The sequence below is a fragment of the Gadus morhua genome, chromosome 16, assembly GCF_902167405.1.
Source record: "Gadus morhua chromosome 16, gadMor3.0, whole genome shotgun sequence".
Classification (NCBI taxonomy): Eukaryota; Metazoa; Chordata; class Actinopteri; order Gadiformes; family Gadidae; genus Gadus; species Gadus morhua.
In genome coordinates, this window is record NC_044063.1 from 32,029,714 (window position 1) to 32,055,385 (window position 25,672).

Consider the following 25,672-nt stretch of genomic DNA (forward strand, 5'->3'; position numbering starts at 1 on the left):
TTTAATATGAATATGAGTTGATCGATCAAAGATGGCTCCAATGTGCAACTGTAGTTTACGACAAAATAAATTCAGGGTGCAGCTTTAAAAACCTATAGCAGCTGCTCTAACTGGTCAACTGGGGTGTGTGTGTGTGTGTGTGTGTGTGTGTGTGTGTGTGTGTGTGTGTGTGTGTGTGTGTGTGTGTGTGTGTGTGTGTGTGTGTGTGTGTGTGTGTGTGTGTGTGTGTGTGTGTGCCTCTGTGAGACAGATTGGATGTCTGAATGTTTACACATACTATGAATATGTAATGGATTCCTTACATTTTTTCAACTACTTCCCCCTATTTAGAAGAACAGCACTTCCAAGAATGACCTACACGACACATCGATGAAAGTCTACTTAAGTAGTCCACTTTGTATTAAATGACTTTAGACCCCTGCTTAGAAAAAGCCCCCTCGGTTACAACTGTTGAAGTGCATAATTAAAAAATAAATAGGCTAAATCCAAAAAATAATTATATTGCAATTGTATTGCATGGATCAAGGTTTTTCCGCCATTGATTTGATTACTACACACCATAAAAGAAAAATACAAATAAAATTGAAGTGAATAATGATCTCAAACTTGGATGATAAAGGAGCCACCGCCAGGGCGAGGTGAAGCGCGCCTGAGGGCTTTGGATGAGGGAATATCTCGGGTAGGGCCAGACTCCAGTGAACTCACCCACAGCCTTGAGGCCGGGAGAACAGTCTGACGCACATTCACGCCATTGTGTCCGTGGAACCAGCAGATCAATTAGTGCCAATTAAAGAAGAAGTTGCGCTTTGGACGTGCGTTTTTTTTTTCACTTTGTCTTGGAGCTCAGTGCTCGGTGGTGATATCAGACCAATGCGGGATAGTGATCGGAGTTGACGAGCCGCTCCACTACTGTATCCCCCCCCTCCCCCCCCTCTCCGCACAACCAGGAAATCCACCGCCGAGGTGTGCTCCTTCTTTATCCGGCTTGTAGCTCCCCCTCTACGGGTGTTAGATGTACGTTGACGGGCTTTTGTCGGGTTCTTTACGTTATCCGGTTGCTTCTTAAACCCGGGCTTTTGATCTGAAGACACCCGGACTGCACCCGAGGAGAGGACCTCCACCCCGGCGGAACAATGAGGTGGGTAAAGCGGGTCGGACCGCCGCTCTCCACGGATTCATTGTGTGTTGTGTGTGCTACACTTTGTGTTCAGCCAGCTCCACAATAGTTCCCCCACGTATTACAGGCTCTTAACTTTTTTTTATTTTTTTTATGAACAATGCAGACAACCATATAAACTTAAATAAATCAAAAAAGATTGAATCGCTTGCTTTGAAACATGAGTCAATTTGGTTTGTGACCATGTTTCACACTGGCTCCACACAGTGAAGCAGTCAAGCGCATGGCGATCGGGCTTTGCTACAATAAACCCGCTGAAAACATCTTTGTAAACGGGGCTCTTTTATCCAGGCTTTGACGGTCACTAACCGACGTTGTTTGCGTAACAACGTGTCCCGACACCTGACATGTAAGTGTGTGTACCTATCTCCTCGACCCATGTAAGTGTGTGTATCTCCTCCAACCATGTAAGTGTGTGTATCTCCTCCAATCATGCCCGGTGTTCCAAGTTCAGACCATGGACCTAATAGGTTCAGACGGATCCAGAACCAATGCTCCTAGGTTAGGTACTGTCTCGATGACCACATAGTTTCCGTCTCCATGCTCACTTTGATGTTTACACATGACACATTTCTGCTGCGATCCCCGAGTATAGTTTTGGACCCTATGTGGTGGTGATGATTGTTTTCTCATTATTATGGTGCATATTAACGGTTGGAAGCCCACCAACCATGGTGGGAAAAGTTTTCTAGAGCCACACAACTAACAACGTGTAGGTCGGCTCCTTTTCCCCACTCTGGATATTGTCAGGGAGGGTCGGACCCGGAACAAAAGTTCTCTATGCAACACCCAAGTCGGCGAATTCCACATCCTGTCACAGCCTGTGCAGGTTACAATTACATGTTTTGAACCACCACTCCTCGCTACGTCTTTTTGTGGACATATATTTACTCTTTTCTATCCATGCGCTCCGTATGCATATTGGGACTCGATATAGTAGGCCTGCTACTTCACATTCAATTTCCAGTTTCTCTTATACAAATGACGATGGTTGGTGAGCCACCCGTGTAAGGACTTCCTTATCCTAAAGCAATCTTACCACTTTAACCCCCAAAACAGTGTCAACGAGACAATGGTTGGTCCAAGGTTTGCGTGGTCTATTCACTGTGGCAAAAGCCACTGCAATGTGTTAGGAGGGCTGTTGGCCTATTTATTCAAGCCACATTCCTCAAACTAAATGCACATATGCAATGGTATATAGATGTATTTGTGTGCCCTAACATGGTATATTCACAGAGTTGGTAGTTGGCATGGACAGTAGTTGCTTTAAATCCATTGATCTTCTGAGTTATACTGATTAACATATTCATCTTTATTTAATTCCTTTAGCCAAATCGTTCGACTGGTTCAGACCTTTTTATACAAACAATTACAGAATGGCTTACTGTTGTCGTCAAGTTGGCACAAATCTTCGAGTTGAGAGGGGAGTTGATACCAGGCCATCCCATATAGTGTCTAAATTTAACATTACTTAAGTTGATATAAATGCCTCCATGGCATAGGATCTCAACCAGCAACTCTATCCATGCAGTTCATGTTTTACGGGGAGGCCATTTCGTGACATTGACCCATATACGTTTTATTTTATGTTATTCTCCCCAAGCTTAGCTGCTGCATTGCAGAGCTGACCGCCTCTAATATAATTTTGAAATACTTTTGTGGAGGTCAGGGTTAAAAATCACAATCATCTCTTATTTTCTCTTGTTCAGTGAAACAGAAGGTATGCCATGTGAGTTAAGGCCTTTTTATGGTCCCACATTCCCGCAACGCAATGACCATGCAGACGCTTCGACGCAGTCGTGAACGTTTATGGTTCTGCGTCGGGTTTCAGTAAGCGGACCAATCGCAGCCCTTGCTTCTGCGTCGCCTTGATGGAAGGTTACGATTTTTGGGAGGCGCACGTCCGGCCCTTGCGGTGGACGCAAGGAGGGTCCGCAAGGACGTAAGGGGTCCGTAACCCCCTCGCGTTGCGTGAATGTGGAACCATAAAGAGCCCTTTACGGTCAGGGCGGTGACTCCTGCCATGAAGATCAGACTGTCAGCCTTCCTTTACAGTTTTTCTTGATTGTATACACAAAGGAAAATGGAACTATGAACGATATTCTGAAAAATTTAAGCTCATGTATCAACTACAAGACTCCAGACTGCTAACTCTAAGCACAATTCCACTGTTTTCATTCACACGTAGGCCTATAGTGATTCTAAATCACATTTTTGCAAAAATCTCAAACATTAAGCACACTTGGTTCACCTGGAAACACTGGCCTTCAAAACGCAACAACTAATTACCAATAAGTCTAACTCACTTCTCACCCGTTCAAACTCAACTGGCAAAACACTTCAATCATGTGTCGGAGCATGAAAGAGGCCTCAGTTGAGCTCTACTGTGTTGTAGATATGGTCCTCTGGCCTTCATCAGGATCGGACGTGGGATACAGATAAAAAAAATGTTTTTGTTGGCCTACGAAAAGCTTTCTATGCAGTCAGTTCAGATGAACATTTTCTGTATTACAGTGACAAATAAATATTTGCTTTGTTACCTTTTTGAACTTGGGCACTGTTTTCATCATTAGATCCCCTGATAAACAGTCTTAACATTTTCTTACTGTAGTGTTTTTCATTTTACAGTAATCATTAGTGCAATTACTGTACTGTAATTTGCCAAAGCTATTTCTAAACAATTTTATACATTGGAATATGTAACATGGCCTCATGAAGCCAATACGTATGTAAATAGTATTTTGTTGGAAGTATTTTGAATTGATCACATCAGTGTTCAATTGATGCTCTCTAAGAGATATTAATTTGATAGCTGTGTTTACTGTTGCAAGAAATCTGTTTTGAGAAGAATTTGTTGAGTTTTGACAAAATGATTAACTCTTCACAGGTTTGTGTTGAGAGTTTTGAGAGATAGAGCTATAGTTTCAGAAAAAGTGTTTAAACGATTGAGAAAAAATGTAATGTCTTTTAAAGGGCATTAAAGTTGGGGCTCTGGAACCCAAACACTAGGGCAGCAACTAAAGATGATCAGTCCATCAACCAAATGTTGTTTTAATTTAGTAATCATTTAGTCTGACATTTCATAAATGATAGTAAAGTGATGTCTTAAATGGGCTTGCTTTATTTGACAGGGGGCAAAGAAACCAACTCTTCCCTTATTTTATAACCGTCCATGAATCAAATATTTGATTTGAACTGCTACATGAAGGAGAAAATTTTGTTATTTTTAGTTTATCAATTGTATTTGACACATTGGTTGTTTGACTAATCATTTAGGCCACACATTTACATACTAACAGGCAGGTAACATCTTCTATCGCACAAGTTAACCCTCCTTACTGACGCAGAGATCTCCTAAGTTCTCTGCAGGGTTGGGGTCAGGGAGATGCAGATAGCGGAAAGGGCCTTACTCTTTACTATCGATCCACCGTAAAAGCAAGAGCAACGTACCCGGTTCTGGTCTCCTTTGTTTGTCTCCATTCCCACTATCGTGTTCCAGAGCTGCCTGGCTTTAAGAGGGCAACAGCAAATCTATCATGGGCAGGAATGTGTCCCTCCCTCTCATGTCCACCTTTGCATCAATCTCTGCTTTTTGTCCACACAGGCCGCAATTAGAAGTGTGTGTGTGTGTGTGTGTGTGTGTGTGTGTGTGTGTGTGTGTGTGTGTGTGTGTGTGTGTGTGTGTGTGTGTGTGTGTGTGTGTGTGTGTGTGTGTGTGTGTGTGTGTGTGTGTGTGTGTGTGTGAATACAAGTAGTTGGTCATCACATGGTTTTAGGCAGTAGATTTTTGTGTGGGAATTCCATTCTATATTAAGAACAAGTTTCATTTCATGCTTTTGTTTTGGCATGTTTTTTTTTTCAAAGGGACTCTAAATAAACATGAAGAAGATTTGCCTGGACGGCAGCAATGTTACGCCTGGGTTTGTGTAGGAAAAGGTTAAAACAATGCCTGTCTGTGTAGTGCAGGCAGTGCACTAGTTAAATGCATTTGCCTTGTTTTGCCACAACACCTAATCATGTCTAGTGCCCCTGCCCCTCGCTCCGTAACAATTCACCCCCTTTGGTCCTCCCACCTCACACGCATAATAAACAGGCCATTATGGCCACCGGCCCCCTGGATTAGGCGCTTTGCTACAGGAGTCGCTCAATGCACAAAACCTTCCATTGTCTACTTGAGGACAAATCAAGTTTCCTCAGTGGTAGCTATTGTGTCTATAGGCTCTTATGTTCTCTCTCGCCGTCTCCTTGAGATTATTTTGGCTCTCTTCTCCTTCCCTCAACATAACCTTTACCATGACCGGCGTGTTGTTGATAGCCTGAAACACCATAATCCCCTTAACTAGCCGTTCCACAAGCTTAACCTTTTTTTTTGGTTCTGAATGTTGCAGATGGAAGGACTGGGTGGTTAACGGGAAGTGTAACAGGGCTTTGGTTGGACTCCCTGTGGCAATTGTATAATGTTCTATTATCCTGAGTGCTTTATGGAAATCAATGACAACATACAACACTGACATCCTCACTGATAAAGTCTTTAGAGAAAATGCCTGGATCAACATATCCATCAATTTACAAAGTGGACTGCTGCTATAGCTGTAATCTCTATATGCTTTAATGTTGTTTTTTGCATTTCATTTTTTGATAACTCCGTGTGTGGTATGTGATGGGGATTCTGGGTGTTCTGTTTGGGAGGAGTAGAATAATGGTTGTCAGACGAGACGCTAAGATGCTTTCATGGGGTAATATATGGTCAGCACTGGCCACTGCTAATGGCCAGAGATGCACATAAGACTGCAATGGAGTTCCCCTCTATAATGGAGCATAATGGATGCCTCTTTGTGTATGACTGGTTCCATAATGTCAGCCATCTTAAACCACTCTATCTCTCATGTTTCCTGACCTTGGCTCTACCCATTTGGTCAGCAACGATGATGGGAGCTGATAAAGCATGCCTGCTTTCGACGGGGGTGGGGGGGGGTTAAAAGTTCTGGTGCTGGAGAAAAAGGGGTTATGTCTGACAAAATTAAGTATTGGATGTTGGATGTTTTCTATATCGCACAGGGTTTTTGATCTGGAAGTCACTCCGCAGGGGGGACAAAAGAGCAGAAAATAGCTTTTCAGCTGTGGCATGTTTGGTTATGTCAGAATTATTTCCTGCATGGCAGACATTATTGTGCCATAGCGTTGTTGGCCCCTTGTTTTTCACACTTGGAAATTTGTCCCCCACTCGGTTTTGACTGTTGTGGGTTAATTTTTGTGAACTCTACATTTTAATAGGGTTCACTGGACCGACTGAGAGTGTCAACAATGGAGAATGATCTGTTTTCTTTTGTTACATGTGCCTCTCATGTCTTCACTACACTCATGACGTGTTGCTCTGTTATGGATGAGCAAGCTCTACAGAGCAGGAGCCCAGGATCCACTTTCAGTCTCTCCCGGGACTCCGGTCTACGACGCATACCATTTCCAGTAATAACGGACCGTGTGCAAGTCAGGACGGTGGAGTGGGAGTCTCTCTGTGTCCGGACAGAATTTTCTCCTCAAGAGTCGTCCTCTTCCCCGGCCCCAGAGAGGGAGGATGTGCTCCAACCTGTAAAAGGAATTGAACTCGGCAAGGAGGAGAAAGGTGATTTGGCGGATTCCAAATAAGGGCATGAAGTGTGGCAGCCTCTCTCTCCCTCCCCCTTCACCAACCCCTCACTCCCGCCTTACGACTTAAGAAGCAGGAAGCATTCTGCTGGGCACTTCCTTAAAGCGGTCCAGCACAATCCAGGAGGAGCTCTCCCTCGCTCTGCCACACGGCCCATTCAACGTGGAGGAGGATGTGCTGTGATGTCAGGGGATCCAAGCGAGTAATGAGTCAGTGCAAAAAGAATGTGTAGAGGGTGGGGGCAGGGATCTGGAGAGAAGGTTTTGAGCTGTCAACTCTGCCTTAATGAAAAGTATGGCCAGAATTGAGAGGGCTCAAACCATCTTTTATTTTTCTCTGTCTTAATTGTGATGGGGAGCATTGTGAAAGAGAGCTGAGGGATGGCCAAGATGCCTGGCATACCTCTCTGTGTGGCTGCTTTGGGGAGGCACAAGGCATTAGCCTGCAGCGTGTGGGTGCTTGGCTGCATTTGTGTGACTGTGCGTTTTTACAAGTTAGACTTAAAGAGTCCATGGAGAACTTGCTAAGCTTCTTCATTTGCTTCCTTACATATGAATCATAATTAACGGTGAGTAGCCCAGCTCCGTTACATACAGAAAACACTTGGAGGCTTTTCTCCAGGTTATAAGGCCCATTTTTGACCAACCAAATTTGGCTCGCGTTAAATGGTTGGGTTTTCCCTACCACATGTTACTTTTCGGGGCTTCCATACAAGGACAGTCTTGACTTGAACCTGAACCTGAATCATGTCTTGTTTTTCCATCAAATAGCTTGACACGGCTGTGACTACAATGCAGCTATGTTGACTGAGAGTCAACACATCATGTTTCCAAATACCCAATTAGCACCAATTAAAATCCAAGGTATAGGTGGAGATATAAAACATGTAATGCCATGCCTGTGTCGTGTAGGCCAAGGCTCCACATAACTGAAAGCTGTGGTCAGGGGCTTGGTCCTGGGGGCGGGAGGTCCACAATGTTCTCCCTGAGGTCTGGGCTGACATTAGTGGTCTACTGTATGCTAGTCTACAAGCTGAGGTCAAACCCTTGGCCACCAACTGTGACCCTGTACTGTATTTGTTGGGTTGAACGCACACAAACGATGTTCAAGATTTTTCTCTAACTAGTGTTGTGGGCCAGTTATATATTCTACATAGTTCTATATAACAGTCCGGCACAGGAACCAACTGGCAAAAGATTGGCTCTTAGGTGAGATAATATCATTGTGGTTTTTGGTTCAGCATAAATTTGAGAGTCAAGTTTGTCTGGCCTCATGAGACCTCATGAAATCCACATTTGTGTTTTGCAATGAAAATCAGTCTAGCCTTGTCTGGGCAGCAATTGATTTCCAAATATGGACATGGCCTAACGTTGTTCAAAACTTCAAAACATTGTTCAAATAGCCAATCAGAATGACCGTTTTCTCTTTGCCGTTGCCGAACCCAGTTAGAAGTAAAGCAAAAACATGTTATCTGAAAAGAACAAACGTCAAATGCCACCCCCATGTGGTCCTAGCATTGAAATGACTTTCAATGGCATGAAGGCCAGACCCATCTGTCGGAAGAAACGGAATGTGAACTGGGAGGTCGTGAAGGTCTCAGCAGGACGGTCGTGGACTCCTTTACAAAGACAGAAGGTCAAGGATCACACACGGGGCAACAGGGAAAGATTGCACCATGGGATGATTCACACCAGGGTACCGTACTTCCAATGTGGTTTTCATGCTCTCGTCTAGACACTCAAGTTCCGCGCATGTACTGCTGAGTACTTTACTGTGCTTGTGATGTTGCAGTGTATTGAGGGAAGACTCGTGTTACTCTTCTTGCTTCAAGGTCTTGAACATTCCCTAGCTGGAAATCACATTGGTGTACAGAGTAATGAAGGAATCAGGAACATCTCAATTTGAACTTTCTCATTTGCTTGGCCATGGCTTCTGTATTGAAACTCGACAGTAGCAAAGTGTCACTTTCCTTTCCGAGTTGTTCATGCGTTGGTGTGGGGTCACGCGAGGCCAGTTGACTCCGGCCCGCCAATGGTGTACAAGTTGAACCCTTGTGGATGCCTTGTTTGGGCCAGCTCAGCATGTTCTGTCTCATTACATGCTGAAGATGCAACCTTATGATCGGGTGTTGGGTGCTTCAGTGTATTAACATTTGTGAGCCATATGGAATGCAAATAGTACTTCTTTTTTTTATCAGGCCCTGAAAGGGGAAGGATTTCTGCTGGACTAGTCACAAAGAAGGCGGTGTGAAAAGTTAGTTTTTATGGTCCCCTCCTGCTTATCCCCACCCAAACAGCCACTTGAGTGTTAATTGGAAATTTTAGCAATAGGCCAACAAGATATTCCGTTAATGCGCTATTATTGTTATTTTCAGATGTTTAGCATCTACTTTTGGTTTTTGGTCTGTCTATGTTTTATAATGGTGTCTTGTAAGCCCTTGTGGGCTGGGCATGCTAATGTATGACACAATAATATAAAAAAAAATCATTCAAATTCATTAGAAGGCCTTCTGAGGTTTGCAAGGCAACCAAATGGTGACCCCTTTTCCGCCAACACATTATTCCTATCTCGTCTTCGCCTTACTGAGTCATCCATGACTAAGTCTCATGGATAAACTGCTGCAGTGAATAATGTGGTTCTGTATTTAGAAGGGCTGACTACGTTGTTAGTCTTTCATAGTCTAGCAGTAGCACTTCTGTACCAAAGGAGACTCACTCTAACACTTTTTCTGGCCATAAGCCTGTTAGTCAACTAACTGCACATTCATTATTTTTTGAAGGGACAAAGGTGTTCCTTAAGTTGAGTCATCAGAGTTAAAGTAAGTTCTGTGTCAGTTTATTGAGATTTCGAGACAGAAAAAGGCTTTTGAAGTGTTTTTTTGTGAGTCCTGGAATGGAAGAGTAAGTAGTGGCGTAGGAGGAATGTGGAGGCTCTTGCAGTGTCTTAGGTTGCTCACTCCCTCACACAGCCCAGTGGGCCCTCTCTGCTCCGTCGTAGGTTGCTCACTCCCTCACACAGCCCAGTGGACCCTCTCTGCTTTGTCTTAGGTGGCTCACTCCCTCACACGCCCAGTGGACCATCTCTGCTTAAGCCCAGCTAGGAGCCTGTGATGTTCCTCATTAATTCCCCCCAGGAGGATTCTTATTAAAGGAATGCTTGGTTGATGGGCACGGTGGCTGCACGTACACCTCACTGCTACATTCATTATATGAAAGATACACGCATAACCTTCTCTACTCAATTGTGATGTGTTGAATGAATACCCTGTCTCTCTTATGTCTCACTTGAAGCTTTTGTCCACGGTCGTTCCATCTATGTTTTGTAGGGGAATGATGAAGTGGCTAAGGGGTTTGAAGGAAAGGTTGGCATCCTTGAGATGCCTAACCCCAACCGTTGCCTTGTATCTGGAATCAAATGTTCTTCAAGATTAAAGCTTCTACAAAATAAACCAAATATTTGTTAAACAATATGCAAATCATCCCTTTGGGACCTGACCGGAGTGCGCCAGGGTAAGCCCTGGTGTGTCAGCCAGGATTGCCCACGGTGTTTTCTGAGGCACTGGCCCTGGTGAGGAAGACACAACAGTAGCAAAACAGTGCAGGGGGTAGGGCCAGGTGAACGGAGGAGGAGGAGAACATGAGAGAGAGAACGCAAACAGGAGGGGAGAAAAAGAGGGCCACCGGGCCTGACTGTTCTTGTCAGCGTATTATGGGAAATCTCTAAAAGCAAAGCCTTATACAGACATTTCACAGTGAGCCTGTGGCCCAGCTGCACACTGCATTTTCCTGTTAACCCTTCCCCGACCAAGTAATTGTGGCACGATCAGAATCCCATTTAGGCTGAAATATGAGAAGGTTAAGATACACAAGTGACTGTTTTTTCTTTCTGTGTGTTGCAGCTGTGTATTTCCTGTCTGCAAGCATTGATTTTCTGAAGCCTGTCACTTTCTATGGTTATGATTACAACACCACGCCATTGTGACAACTTCCTACCAGGGCTGTGAAATTAATCTAATTCTGATCGTTATTCTGATTTTTTTGGTCAAACGATCTCCAAACTAATATAACTTAGTTGAAACATTTTCTTCCTTTTTTTTAACTCAAACATATTAATAATCGTGATTTCAATATTGACCAAAATAATCTTGATTATGTTTTGTTTTTTCTTAATCGAGCAGCTCTACTTCCCACATCCAGTTGTCATGTTGCCTGTTGCGATGATTCCTGCTGCTGGTTTAGGAAGGAAATGTAAATCTTATACTTTGATCTCTATCAAATTCCTTAAGGCACAAAATCCCTGAGAGTGGCGGCCAGTGACCTATATGTGCTCGCCCATTAAAAACCCTCTTAAGTCAACTAGTCGCTTAGTTAGCCTGGCACGACAAGCTACCACAGTGTGCGCCCTAGCCTAGCGGACAGTATCTGTCTGTAGCCGCAAGCAGGGCCAGGAATAGCATGTTAACGACCACAGCTTGTGGCAGTCTGTTGCAGTGCTAATACTCTGCCCTCTTTCCCCTCCCCCCCTTACCATAGCTCAGACAGTTTGCTCAACATTTGGTAGGCGTCATGTGTTGGCATTCGGCAGGTTGCGAGAGTGGTGACGGGTGCGCAGTTTTTTTCCGTCTCGGTGTCTGCAGTCCTTCCATAATTCAAGCCCTCTAGCTGGAGACAAGGACTCTCCAGTGGGGGGGGGGGCTCCCAGGACCAGGTTCCCCTCTCATTAAAAATGCAGCCATTTTCCCAGACACTCTCTCTTCGTCCCCTCAGACTTCCCATAACCCCCCCACCCCCTCCGAGCCAACAGCACGCTCAGTGCAGGTATTGGTACCTGTTCACCAGCATGACTATGTGCTCTTGGTGTCCGCATAATCACACAACATGCGTCTATTGATTTAATGTTGTTCGCTTTTTACAATGTCATGAAATTACATTTAACAATTCATCGTAGTGGGGTACCCTTTTTAATGAGAGAATTGAGAAAAAAATAAGTAATCTTTTGAGTGTGTTCTGTCCTGTTCCATAACATCTGTGTGAGGGAGAGATAAGGATGTATAACTGAGAAATGTATGTCATGGTTAAGGTAACGACATCCTACGTTAGATGGTAGGAAGTGGGTTGTGGCTTTGCTGCTCTGTCACAGGAAGTAGCAGATTGTGTCACAGGCAGGACAGATGGGGGTGTGTGTGTGTGTGTGTGTGTGTGTGTGTGTGTGTGGCGGGTTATGGATTAGGTTGAGTGTAGTGGAAAGAGCACAGCCTGAGTGAAAGAGATGTAACTGAATGGCAAGGGGACATTTGGACTCTTTCTCATGCACTTTTTTGTCAGTCTGCTTTTCTTCATTCAGCTCTCTTTAAGGTTAATGTCTAGGTTGGTGTGTGTGTGTGTGTGTGTGTGTGTGTGTGTGTGTGTGTGTGTGTGTGTGTGTGTGTGTGTGTGTGTGTGTGTGTGTGTGTGTGTGTGTGTGTGTGTGTGTGTGTGTGTGTGTGTGTGTGTGTGTGTGTGTGAGAGACTTGGCACAACAGTACGGCATGACTGCCAATGGCTCTGAGGGTTGTGACCAGCCAGGGCTACCCCAGGCTAGCTTTAGGTCGCTGTTCCACATTCACTACAGTAGACATGCAGCAGGGAGTTGTGACTTAATGACTCCAACAGGAGTTGCGTCAGTTTGTAAAGGTTGATCAGGCCAACTCGGGCCTGTCTGCGTCTACAGACAGGATGAGTTGGTTAAAGTGATTGAAATCTCTTGCTCAAATCAATCATTTCCTTTCTCTTTATCAAACTCCATTATCTCCTTCCTCTGATTTCGATTTTGTAAATCCACAATTTCTCCATTTCCTTTATGGTCAATCATATTCAAATAACAGATTCCTCTTTCATGTGTTATTTCTTTGTTCCTAATTTTTTCATGATCCCGCCATTGCTTAATGCATCACTTAGTTATTTTTGTCCTCATGCCGTGGAATCACAGGGCCTCGATTTGTAAATGGATACTTTATATTTACCGTTGTGTGATGGAAAGAAAGCTGAAAGCTATATTTTATTAATAAAGATGTATTGTTTCACATCATTTATTGTGCTAGTGGCTAGCCTGTATCATCTTAAAATCCTATAGCAGAGGCATCTGATGCTAAATTTTTTTAAATACCATGCTGGTTAATTTGAAAGTAAAGCACAAAGGTGTATATTTTCAGTTTTTGGCCAGGAATCTATAAAATCAATAGAATCTATAGATAATGCATAGATTTTCCATTTTATAAATTTTTAACAGTATTCTTTGTCGCCGTGTCCATTTCCCTCTGAAACAAAAAAGGGAATATCATCGCTATAACGATCAAAGGCAAGCATTCAAACCGCTATCTGCTGTACGCTGTGCTGATCGTTTCCCTGTGTCCGTTTACTGATGTTTTACTCTCTGCAGACTACAAACAAGTTCTACCAAAGCTTTGGGATTGTTTGGTGACTGCTACTTGACCCAGATATGGCGCTCAGCTGTGCGTATTAGCATGCCCAGGCCCATTCAGAGGCAGTGTATTGTGACAGTGTGTTGGGTCCCACCAGATGAGGCCAGGCCTGTCTGGAAACACTGGCTCCAATCTCCCACCATAGCTTGTTTACACAAGTCAATGGAGAATGTAGCCTAGCTTAGATTCTGTAGCGACCGCTCAGCTTTAGGTCCCTCTTATTACTTCTGTAGACTGTAGGGAATACAATTTAAGTCCATTTTAAATAAACGAGTATGCCTGTGAAATAAATATATATGCCAGTGTGAAATAAATCCTGAATTAAATATACAGTCACTATAGTTCAATAAATAAAATAAATAAATGCATATGTTTCTCAGAAGGACCTCTTTTATTTATATTATTTAATTTCATAATTCCATATTTATTTCCATCTGTTATATCCGAATAAGTGGGGCGTGGTCATCTCAGATCAAAGCTACAGCACCAGAACAGCACTGACCACTTGATAAGGCTCATAGTAGGTTGTTGTAATGCACCTGGCCTCACCTTCCATGGGACAAACCCTGCCAAATATAAGCTTCACTGATTGTCGTGTGGTGTTGCAGGGCTCAAGTCATGAGTTTTTGCCGACCCTCGTCGAGTCGGGAGTGCAAAGATGTTTTTGAAATTGCTTGATATCGGGCCAGACTCACGAAGTGTGTGATTGCGTAGAGTGGACCATCAGAAGGAACGGTCTTCATGTGTGTAGAACGTGCACCTCGCATGTTCCCAATAGCCTAGTGTGGACCACCGGCCCGACGGCATGCAAGAATGCTCAGCAGGCCCGGTTGTGTAGTGTGTACTGCTGAAGTTTGCCCCGACTTTAAAAGTTGCTTAGTTGACAGGAGCCACCCTCCATTACACAAGGAGAAGAAGAGTGCATGACTGCTCTGCTACTCTATCTATTCATGAGTGGTACAGTTAGGTCTATCTATGAGAAGAACACCCCATGTAGCCTTCCTTCCATCTGCTAGAAATGTTGCAGCTTTGTTTATACTCGGAGCTAATGTATATTCAGGGATTCAGTGCTGTTCTCATTTGTGCCCCGCTCATTTGTGTATAATAGATTGAAAAAGAAAGAGCTGGGCTAATAAATGTGGCATTATGAAATAACAGTCCCCTGAAATAACTCAACATGGCATTATGAGTACCGTGAGTACCTGATAAAATATTAATAAATTAATTTTTTAATATATTTATCTATTCGTTTATTTGATATTGACTTGACTTGCTTCCCTACTTCCCCTCCTGCTCCCCCTGTTTTCACACCAACTGAGTACAAACGTTCTCCTCATACCTTTCCGTTAATTATCACTTGTTTGCATAAGTTATTTATTTTTTACCTTTTGGGCCACCACCCTTCTATTCTTTGTCCCTTATCTCACCTTGTGTCACTATAGCAACCAGTACACTGGTAAAGTGGCTAGATTCGACTTTGCCGTCTTGCCTACACTTTGATCGAAGTAGAGTGTGCTAAGAGTGTAAGTTTTGACTGTTTGTAATGGTAAGTCTATTTATGTTATGCACAGAGCAGTATTTAAAACGTATAGTATGCTATTGAAATCAAGAAATCATTCATTTTTTTCCACCAAATAAATTTTGAATGGTTCATCACATTTGTCAAATGTTCAAGATTTTATTTTTTTGCCATTTTATCCGACACCAACAGTAACACTATTATTTCTGTATGAAATGGGAATCGAGGTATACCGGAATTGGAAGTGGTTGAGTTGCTGTGGTCCGGAAAACAATTACTCATCAACGTAGACGACGCGTAAGCAATGAAACGTGCAAACAATGAATACTGATTAAACAAAGAAGTACCACACGTACCATAAAGCAAAGTTGGCTGGAATAGAAACCCACATTTTGTCAAGAAAGCAGTGCTGCGCCATGCCTCATCTTCTCCCAAAAGGGCAGTTTTTTAGAGTCCCCGCAATGCTCTGTTGTTTAAGTGCACAGACAGTCCCCCCACACACACACACATACTTCCCCCCCCCCCCCCATAAACACACACAGTTTCCGCACACACAGTGCCCACACACACAGTCCGTACACAAGGACATTCAACACACAGATTTGGCGTTGATAGTCTATAGCGTCACATCTTCAGAGGCGCGTAAGCCCCGTCAAATCGGCGTATGAACCCTGCGAATGTCCGAGACGACTTACATTTTTTGTCAGCTCCTGGCTGCGAAGATAAATTAGGTGTAACACTCTGTTTTTTCCTCCCCCGGGACTCCGCAGTGAGTCGAGTATCTGCCAGGCTCGGGCCACGGTGATGATCTACGACGATGGCAACAAGAAGTGGCTGCCGGCGGGCACCGGGCCACAGGCCTTCAGCAGGGTGCAGATCTACCACAACCCCACCAACAATGCCTTCAGGGTGGTGGGGCGCAAGATGCAGACGGACCAACAGGTAGACGCACTCAAACTCACTGAGCATTTGATTATGGGGGGGGGGGGTGATGTGAGGGAAGGGTCGGCTAACTGTCTGAGGAGCCGCTGGTAAAGGAACTGTAAACTGTGATTTCACAGTTGCGAGTTTGACAGTTCGTCCTGAGGTGCATACCCATGCGGTTTCCTGTCGGGTAGCAAAACATGTGAAGAAGTGAGGCCGTTGCTCACTTCCTCATGCGGTGTAGGTGGATGCATTGGTTGCTATTCCGTGTGCAAGAGATTTAGGTTTTAGATCTGCAATGATGCACAGCTATGAGCACATACACCTACTGTTGGATCATTAAAAACTGCTTTTTTAACGTAAGCGGTTGCAACATGGACATTCTGTTGTCGCATCACTCAGGAAAATCCCCAGTTGTAAAACATATCTGCAGGAAGGAGGGACGTGGTACGAACGGTCATTAAACCTCAGGCTACTTCCTCAATTCAGCCAGCACTCGATTGGGACCAGCGACTCTGTGATTTTGTCCTGGTGCACAGGTTGAGATGTGGGGCGTGGTCTGGGCAGGGCTGCTGACCGTTGTGCATCTTCTCACATTTATCAATGGAGCACAGATAGCGTCGCCCACATTATATTGTCCTGGTTTTCTGGGATAACAGTAATCAAACACATGGACTGGACTGTGCCCCACTCCTAATCGTGACGCCGTCTCCAGTGATGGCAGTATCCTGGATAGTGGTTAGTGTCTGTGGCCCTGTGCTCTTATAATCCATGCTGTTTGTGGCTGAGAACTCAGTCTGGTGGTGGCGCTGTGGGATCTCTCTTGAAGCAGCCTCCTCCTCCTTAAACATGCAGACCTCCCAAGTGTTCCCCAGAGACGGACCCTAAAATGGGCCGTATTTCCTGAGTGATAGCTGGCCAACCCAACCATTTCCTGTGACACTTTAGGGCCATGGATCCCAGCACCAGCACCCGACTGACTGACTGACTGACTGACTGACTGACTGACTGACTGACTGACTAATCAAGATTCCTCGTCTGTCTTCACCATGTGTGCAGGTGTCCACATGTCTAACTAGGGTGTCCCATTCATCTATTGGTTATCGGTCTGAAAGTTAATATTCAGGCATGGGCCAGCTCCAGTACCTGGACTTTCCCTGGTAAAAAAGGCCTCATTAGCAGCCAGAAGAGATTTTACTGGACGGATTATGTATGATCTCGTGTGTGTATATATGCAACTCGGGATTACCAGGGAAATGTGTATCGTTGAAAGTTGGACATCATTTATACTATAGGATTGGCAAACTGCCAATATTTGTTTTAAATACAGGCTATGTTGATGAGGTATATTTCTGAGCATGTGCCAAATGGACGTTTTGGACCTCAACCAATTGGTTCTCTCACCTATTGCCTGACCTTAGCGTACATGTGTGTATATGTGTGCGCTTGTCTCCCTGTCTGTGTGTGTTTGTTTCGGATATTCACCCTAACAAGCTCCCCACTCACGTCTCCGCTCCTGTTTTCTGCGCTCCTCTGTTCTGTGGAATTCAGTGACTGTAAAACAAACACAGAAGTGGCGTGTCAGCACATTCAGGTCCAGCCTCCCTCCCCGCTCCCTCCTGTCTCACAGGGTGCATGCCCCCTGCTGGGCGCACTGTAAACCTAATCACCAAGGCGTTCTTTGCTCCTTACCCATTTTTTGGTTATACCCTTCTCTCTCTTTTTTGTTGTTGTTGCGCGTGTGTTGTTGTACATTGAGAACTAATCGTTTCAATAGCATGTAGAAAAACACCAATTGTATATGAACTGGTTGTTTCTAGAGGCTTCTCTCCTGGAGCCCCGGCCGCTAAACGTGTCCCGCCATTGATCTCTCCCGTCCCGTCAGGTGGTCATCAACTGTCCAATCGTGAAGGGTCTGAAGTACAACCAGGCCACGCCCAACTTCCACCAGTGGCGTGACGCGCGGCAGGTCTGGGGGCTGAACTTTGGCAGTAAGGAGGACGCCACGCTGTTCGCCAACGGCATGAGTCACGCGCTGGAGGTGCTCGGCTCCATGGCAGACGCAGGTAGCCAATCAGAGAAGCTGTGTGTTCCCTTCAGCCATTGGGGCTGTTGTCACGCGGGCCCATATGGTCTGACCCGTGCCCGGCACCTCCTGTTCAGTGGAGTGTCTCTTTAGACGCATGATTTGAATTTGCTTAATGCCATTTATGTACCAAAAGGTCTATTTACATTATATACAATACTTTTATGGTGGTGTAATCTGTGTACTGGGCCAGTTCACAGATTACACCACCATAAACGTATTGTAAATCGGTCTTCTGGCGGAGGACACAGATTCAACCACAATTAAAAAATATTGTCGTCTCTGCGGGTGTTTATCAGCCAGAACTACAGGTTGCTTTGCAATTATTGCATTGTTTTACATTATCATTAATTTGTTATTCACTGAAGATCCTTCCATGAAAATGTTTGTTGTTGCCGAGGAGTTCCGCCCACAGGCTAAATCACAATACTACTAGCGATGCTTGAACTACGTTATTTTTACACACTACAATGTGTTCATGCTCATGATGGGGCCATTTCCTGCGGGGACTGCACTGTAAGCCATGTAATCAGCCTTCTGAAGATGTAAATAAAAGAGGGTTTTTCATTGTTCCTCTTCCCCAGGTTACGCCACCCTCCCCCGCCCAGTGTCCAATGGCCCGTCCCCAGAGGAGCTGGAGCAGCAGCGGAGGTACCAGGAGTGGGCCGAGGCACCTAGTGATTACTGCTGGGCTAATTTAATTGTTTCAGACTGACCACTGTGTGTGCACAGATCAGATCAGTCACTTGATACCGACATTAGCCAACCGGAAACGCCGGTTCACTTGAGAATGTCCCTGTGGTTCAGTATTTGGTTACTCTCTAATCTCCAGAATTCTATAATATACGTAACATTTATGAGCTCTAATTCTGTGATAAACTCGGGCTCAAGACGTCCAACATTCACAGTGGGTCTCTATCAACTGTCCACATGGGGCTTTCATTACTATGCAGCCTAGCCTAGTGGCGTGCTTTATTACTCAGCATAACTGGTGGCAAATGCAATGCAGCTACGTGTGCGTTCAGCGGTTGCTCACGGATTGAGATCTCAGAACTAGCGAAGTCTCCGTTGACTTGCCTAACGAGCAACACGCAGTAAGGTGTCTTTCTGTCGGCACCGTTTCACTAATATCTCACACGCACGGAAGGGCGGATTGGAGCGCATTAGCCTCACACTGCTTAACCCGAAGTCCTGCTCTTCAAGGCAAAGGTTCCAGAGAGCCGAGTGAACATCTCTCCTGTCTGAACCCTCCCTGGTTCTGCCATTATCACCCGTCATATTCCCATGTTTCAGCACATTTACTTTCATTTAGTCTTTCATCAGTCGGGCTGAGTCTTTCCATCCCACGTCGAGGCTGAGGGATTGACCTTTTTAATCCCATTTAAGTGGTAATGTATGTGGTAACCTGCCCGGTGAAAGCGGCCTCGTAATATGCTGAAAGTGGCAACTGTTGGATTACCGGCTGCCCCAAACGGTGAAGGCGTAGGGCGACCTACCGAAATTCAACTCTCCCAGGACTATGAGGCTGTAGCTGTGTATGAATGGCACGTGCGCTTGCTTTATTTTTGCACTGAGGTGTATTCTGCGCATGCACACCAAAACTGCAAGGAAACCGAACCGTTCCAGTTCTGGAACTCGCTTGAGTCTGTTTAATGATTTCCCACATTCTCCTACTCAGCCCCGTGTGCCCCTGTTTAGGAAAGTGTTATGAAACTATTGCCGTCTGCTCTAGTGTAGTCGTCTACCAGGGAGTTACAAATACATTTAGGGTGGGCTTTAAAAGGATATTGCTCTTACCTGTCCTTCACCTTTGTGGGAAGCCACAGGTTTTTGTATTACCCGTACATTCTTACATCCTTGTTTATTAATGTTTGACACTCATTCTCCATTACTGTGGGTCTGTGTGTGTCACAAATGTCTGTTATGTTCCGTTGTCGGTGTCTTATTTTGCTAGCTTTGCAATGTCAAAACAAGTGCCTGTGTCTGAGCGGGGTTGGTATCTCCTGCCCTGTGTGCGCAGAGCCGAGCAGCAGAAGCTGGAACAGCTGGAGAGGGAGCGCCAGGAGAAGGAGAGGAATGAGAGAGAGAGGCTGGAAAGGGAGAGGATGGAGAGAGAGAGACAAGCTGCTGCAGGTCAGTCAAAGTCTGGCCCGCCTGGCTCCATCAGAATCGCTCGATGCCTTCTTCCCTTGTCCATGCCTTGCCACCGAGGATGTCAACGTCCAGTCGTCCAATTTATTCATCTTTAAATTAAACTGCCTGATTTAAATTCTCAACAAAAGTCCATGAACCCCTTTAATATGCACGTTGTGATTTACGTCGCTCTCTTCTTACCTGTGATATAATTATTAACAACCCATAGCTGTGGTCAGGTGGCTTTTTTATTGATATCCAAATACTTAGGCTAGATGTTGTAAACTATGCAAACGGTCCTCCGCCCGGGTGGTTAACGGTTATCGATGGAGACCTCCTTTCGTCTCTCATTATGTTTCATGTTTTACAGTTTCCATTCCCCCAGCTCCCCCAGCTCCCCCTATGGGCGCGGGGGCTCCCCCGCCGCCACCACCGCCCCCTCCTCCACCCCCTGGCCCGCCTCCTCCCCCCTCTGGGGGCGGGATCCCTCCCCCTCCTGGACCACCTCCACAACTCGGGGCAGGTGCCCCACCCCCGCCGCCGTTGCCCCCCGGTGGGCTGGGAGGGGATAGCGGAGGAGGAGGAGGAGGAGGAGGGGGGTTAGGAGGCCTGGCAGGGGCACTGGCAGCAGCTAAACTCCGGAAAGCATCCAAGGTGAGTACACAAGGGGCGTACTCCGATGGAAAATGGAATGATATCTATTGGATATAGGATCATCTGTCTCTTATGCCACACGTATGCATTTGAACACACACGGAACATCACACACTGATGTTGTATGATCACACAATGTCCTGTGTGTCTTCACACAGGACACGTGTCCTGTGTGTCTTCACACAGGACACGTGTCCTGTGCCATCTCCCTCTCTCTCTCTCTCTCTCTCTCTCTCTCGCCCCCTGCTTCTCCTCCTTCCTGATGTGTTGTGTGCTGCCCTCAGCAGGAGGATGCGGGGGCTGCTCTGGGGAGGACCGACTCCAGCCGCAGCTCTAACTCTTCCAGTGGAGGTGGAGGGGGAGGGGGTGGAGGAGGCGGAGGCGGCGGAGGTCTGATGGGGGAGATGAGTGCCATACTGGCACGGAGGTGAGGGGGGTCACTATTCGAAGACGCGCTAAACAGAAACCTGTATTCAGTTTTTATTGAATGTTTTTTTTTGGTGAGGCTTCGACCCATTGGGATGTGTTTCATAATGAGTACAGGTTGTTGTGTTCACTACATTACATGGTCTACAAATTGATGGTCATTGCCAATGGATTGTAATTGGATATTTCTTTCCAGGAGAAAAGCTGCAGACACTGGAGAGAAGGTGCCTGCAAAGACACAGGATAATGTAAGCATATTGTTTGGTTTTCCGATTAAAAAGAGGAAATTGCTTTGTATGTATGATGTCCTGGTGCTGCAACATGACAGTGATCCCAGAATAGGAGATTTATAAAAATATACCAAACCTGGTTCATTGTTGAGAGGGCATTTTCTGGTTTTCTTTTCCACCTTTAGGATGATTCTGAGTCTGCCAGCCAGAACGGTAAGGCCCATCCACCTGTTTCCATACAATAAAAAAGAAAGTTGTATAAATAGATAGCTTATCCTAGCTATCTGTGTTGTGTACGGGGAATGGATTAATTTAGCAATTGTTGGTGCTTGTCACTTGGATCTATGAACATCCTTACTGTACCGACAGCGATATATTGTTTCTCCTTCTTCTGACAAATGTACTTATTGTAAGTCGCTTTGGATGAAAGGGTCTGCTAAATTACATAAATGTAAATATACAATAAGCTCATCCCATCTATCAGCGTTCCGTCACATTGTTCAACACTCATGTTCTTGTGCACTGTGCTCCACAGACACTCGTAAACCGTGGGAGAAGTCGTCGATGAGCAGGTAATTCGAGAGGAGTGTGTTTTCCTGTCCCCATGCGCCATTAACCCGCCTTCTTGCCCTTTCTTGACCACCTCTTCGTCCAAGATAGAGGGGTCCCCTTTGTGTTTGTAGTACACGTGTGTCTGTGTTTGCAAGTGGTCATTGTGTGACATTGTGCGATCCGTTCACACGAGCGCATTGCGTGGCTCACGTGCGCTCGGCGTTTCCATTCTAAGTGGAGAGTGTGTGTGTGTCTGTGTGTGTGTGCGCGCGCGCGTGTGTCTGTCTCACTAACAGGATAAACTCCGTCTCCAAGAACATGGACTCCACTTCCTCATTGCCCCAGGGTTCCAGGTATAAATGCTGTCCCATTCTCCGGTGCTTTCAGTCAACAGCCCCCCCCCCCCCCCCCCCCCCCTCTCTACCCACCCCTCCCTCCCATCTCATTCAGGTCATCACAGCTTCTCTTCTGAACAGTGTCTGGGTCTGTGTGTTGAAGCAGGTTCTGATCGAAAATTTTCATGGCATAGAACAGCTACCTAGGAGGGTGTACTACAGTTGACAAAAGCTAAAATATTATAGGTATCGATTTGAATTCAACTTAAATCTGTTATCAGGGATACATGGACAATGGCTTGCATATTTGGTACCTCTGAGCACTAGCATGTGTAGTCTTGGGCTTTGGGTTTTATTTTCCTCAAAGGAACTTTTGGTTGGTCCGATTTCTCCACATTTATGTATACATTTATACTTCCAGGCAAAGGGTGAGTAGCAAATGCACTTCTGTCCTCGCAAGGAAGAGCATGCATTAACTTTTCAATTTAAATATTATTGACTTCATTAAGAGCTATACACTGCTTGATACGTATCAATGACAAGCAATGTAGTGCTTTGAAATGCAACCACAGAGATGATCTGCATCGATTATTGTCTTAAAGCGCCTCCATACTACACACAAATGGAGGAGGATGGTCAACCTTTGTTGGGTCTGCATTTGTCTCCTGTGTTCCCTGAAACCTCTGATTCCGGTTCCTGTTTCTTCACTCTGGTGGCGCCATAGCAACGGATGGCGGGGAACTTCATCGTGGCTGGCCATGCTCGTCGCCTTCCATGCTTTAGTTTGTGTGTGTGTATGTGTGTATATATTTGTATTAAGTACACATTTGTGTTGCAGGGTGAAGACTGGGGGCGGTGCTGGTAACGGTAATGATGCCGGAGGAGGCGACGACACTGAGCTGGAGAAAATGAAACAGGTACATTATTGATCGCTGACGAGCGACTGAACATCTTGAGTAACACCTCATCTAGAGCTACAGCTTCTACTGTGCACCGAGGAAAGCCCCACCACTTCCAAATGTTCTTCCCTCTCCAGGAAATCCTAGATGAGGTGAGGAAGGAGCTACAAAAAGTCAAGGAGGAGATCATTGGAGGTGACTTACTTTACAGATATTAACATGAGAAACATCGTTGGGTATTATTAATGATTGATTACGGGTGCTTTTTTCTTTTTTTTCATTTCATTTTCCGCAGCCTTTGTTCAGGAGCTTCAGAAGAGAAGCACATGAGGATCAGAGGATTGAGTTTGGATACGGACCTGCATGGGTTCTTCCTCACTGCCCCCTCCTGCTCAGCCCAGGGATTTATAGTCCTCTCTATCTCTAGCCTCTCAATCTAATCTATCTGTCACTCTAACACACACACACACACACACACACACACACACACACACACACACACACACACACACACACACACACACACACACACACACACACACACACACACACACACACACACACACACACACACACACACTAGGCAATGCCTACTGTCTCTTACACATGCACATGTAAGCACGCTTGCTTAATATGTCCCACCGTACATATTCACTTTATCAAAAGAAAAAAATATAAAGAAAAATGAACAGACCCCAGGGAATCCTTTTCAGATCCTATGCCATCAGGGACTTTGATGATCTTAAACCATTGCTGTTGTAGCCAGGACCCCAACTTTCATCAACTCATTGAATGCGCCCATGTCCATGTCCCTCCTGATCGTTCCTTCCATTAAGACCACTTCTGAGCACAGTATGTCTTCCCTGTCCCCTCTGTGTGGTCCATCAACCATGTCCCCCCCCCTCCCCCGACCGATCGCTTTCTTCCGCCTCGACCTCGAAACACGGCAGTTATAAACACACAGGGTGATTTTCAGAATCACGCTGGTCTTCAGGCCACGCCAGTTATCCACAGGGTGATCTACAGTATTCGGGGACATCATCATCACCGTCATTCACTTTGGTTACTGTCCTGTATCGTGAGATATTGGCATGCAGGGATTTCTAAGCAATCAACTTTTTTCTCTTCAAATCTTTTTTTTCTATTCCCTCTCTGGTGACACACTTTTCTTCATCCTCAAGACACTGCCTATACAGAGAGCTTGGTTCAACACCCTCCCCAACCCCCCCCCCCAAATATCACACAACAACCAAACAAAAAGGAGTTTTGCCTTGATGGCAGACTGAAAAAGGAAGGACATGGCGTTGGAGAACAGGGAATTCAGAGAACCTTTACGTTGAGCGCTCTGGGCTGCCACGATGCATGCGGGTCTAAAGGCACATCGACAAGTGCTCGGTTCCAGCCCCCACGTCCGATGGATTTTAAAGCTCCCAAGACACTGGCTATTGGCATTTAAACACAGCTCCAGCCTACCACACCACAAGACGGAGGAATCACATGGCGGAGAGGAGAAGCAAAGGGAATGGGATTACTACAAACACGACACCCAGAGTGCTGTGGAAGAGGGTCGCGTGTTGTAGTTTGTGACAGAGCAGTGGGTATTGTAAGTTGGAAATGGTTTGGAAAGTCGGTTTTCTTTGCGTTGCACTTGTTTCAGAGAAAGTGTGTCAGCGTGCTATACTGAATTGACACATGAGCTTTGCCCTCCCACTCAGAGAGAATCGGTTGGCCAGTGCAGTTCCCCTAAACTGTGCTTCTTGTACAATGATTTCTTTTCTTTTTTTTGAATTCTGGGTATGTTTTCTAACTTTAAAACATGAAATAAAATTGGCCATGACAAGGTCAATTAATTTGGCCAAGTCCAACTGCCTTGAGAATAAATATATAAATATATATATAAGGAAAATATATATTTGTTTTGAGGGAAATTGTTATCAAAAATTAAATGCTGTTTCTATTTTAATTGATGACTGGTGAATGGGTTTTTTGATGATTGTTTTCTTAAGAAATGTTTTGGGTTTACTATTGTTTCTTTTTTTCTATAGAGTATAGACTTTTTACACTTGAAATATAAAGACAACAGCTTAGAGACACTGGATTAGAAATGCCTTTATAGTCAAATACAGCTGCTTCTTGAAATGCATTATTGTTGAGTCTTTCTTTCAATTTGAAAAATGTATTTCTAATCGAATAGAGAAAATGATCATCAGGAACTGCATGCAGGATCCTGCCAGGACTTCTACACCTCAACAGGCCAATGGAGTTGATTTTACTCCAGTCGATGGTATGGAAGACCTGTGACCAAATACAATTAAATCTTGCATTATTTGTTCCAAAATAATGAGTTGTATTCATTGTAATCAAATACATATTATGTGGGCCTGTTATTTCTACCTGCACCAACACTACTTTGTTCCCGAGCAATAGCCAGCCTATCCCACCACTTACTACATCGTTCGATTTTCAACCCATGTTTAAAAATAGATATATTCAAGTATTGTAAGTTTAATGATCTATTACCGAATGACTCGTGTGATGTGGTGTGGCCTATTTTCTGTATACAGACTTACATGGATGGCCAATTAACCTAGTGATTTATATATTTTTAGGCAATTAATTAAATAGGTTCC

The 25,672-nt window shown here is 44.9% G+C and overlaps 1 protein-coding gene across 5 annotated transcripts; it reads left to right on the forward strand.

Moving 5' to 3' along the window:
- The first annotated feature begins 680 nt into the window (after positions 1-680).
- vaspb (vasodilator stimulated phosphoprotein b) lies at positions 681-25,383 on the forward strand. 5 transcript variants are annotated; one of them, XM_030381442.1, is made up of 14 exons: positions 681-1,138; positions 15,574-15,745; positions 17,613-17,793; positions 18,398-18,464; positions 19,834-19,946; positions 20,317-20,600; positions 20,888-21,027; positions 21,223-21,274; positions 21,442-21,469; positions 21,792-21,828; positions 22,105-22,161; positions 22,982-23,060; positions 23,180-23,237; positions 23,338-25,383. In XM_030381442.1, exons 1-14 carry the CDS (start codon positions 1,134-1,136, stop codon positions 23,370-23,372), a joined length of 1,308 nt encoding a protein of 435 aa, XP_030237302.1. In that variant the 5' UTR covers positions 681-1,133; the 3' UTR covers positions 23,373-25,383. The 5 variants fall into 5 exon arrangements, with proteins under 5 accessions (XP_030237302.1, XP_030237301.1, XP_030237305.1 ...); XM_030381441.1 differs by having other exon boundaries at positions 682-1,138; positions 20,885-21,027; XM_030381443.1 differs by lacking the exon at positions 681-1,138 and adding an exon at positions 15,417-15,441 and having other exon boundaries at positions 20,885-21,027.
- Positions 25,384-25,672: the final 289 nt, after the last annotated feature.

Excerpts from the sequence above, each read along its gene's own strand:
- vaspb (XM_030381441.1), top strand. Across the intron at positions 18,465-19,833 it reads GAGCTGGAGCAGCAGCGGAG|AGCCGAGCAGCAGAAGCTGG; the intron begins GTACCAGGAGTG and ends CTGTGTGCGCAG. Across the intron at positions 21,028-21,222 it reads AGTGCCATACTGGCACGGAG|GAGAAAAGCTGCAGACACTG; the intron begins GTGAGGGGGGTC and ends ATTTCTTTCCAG.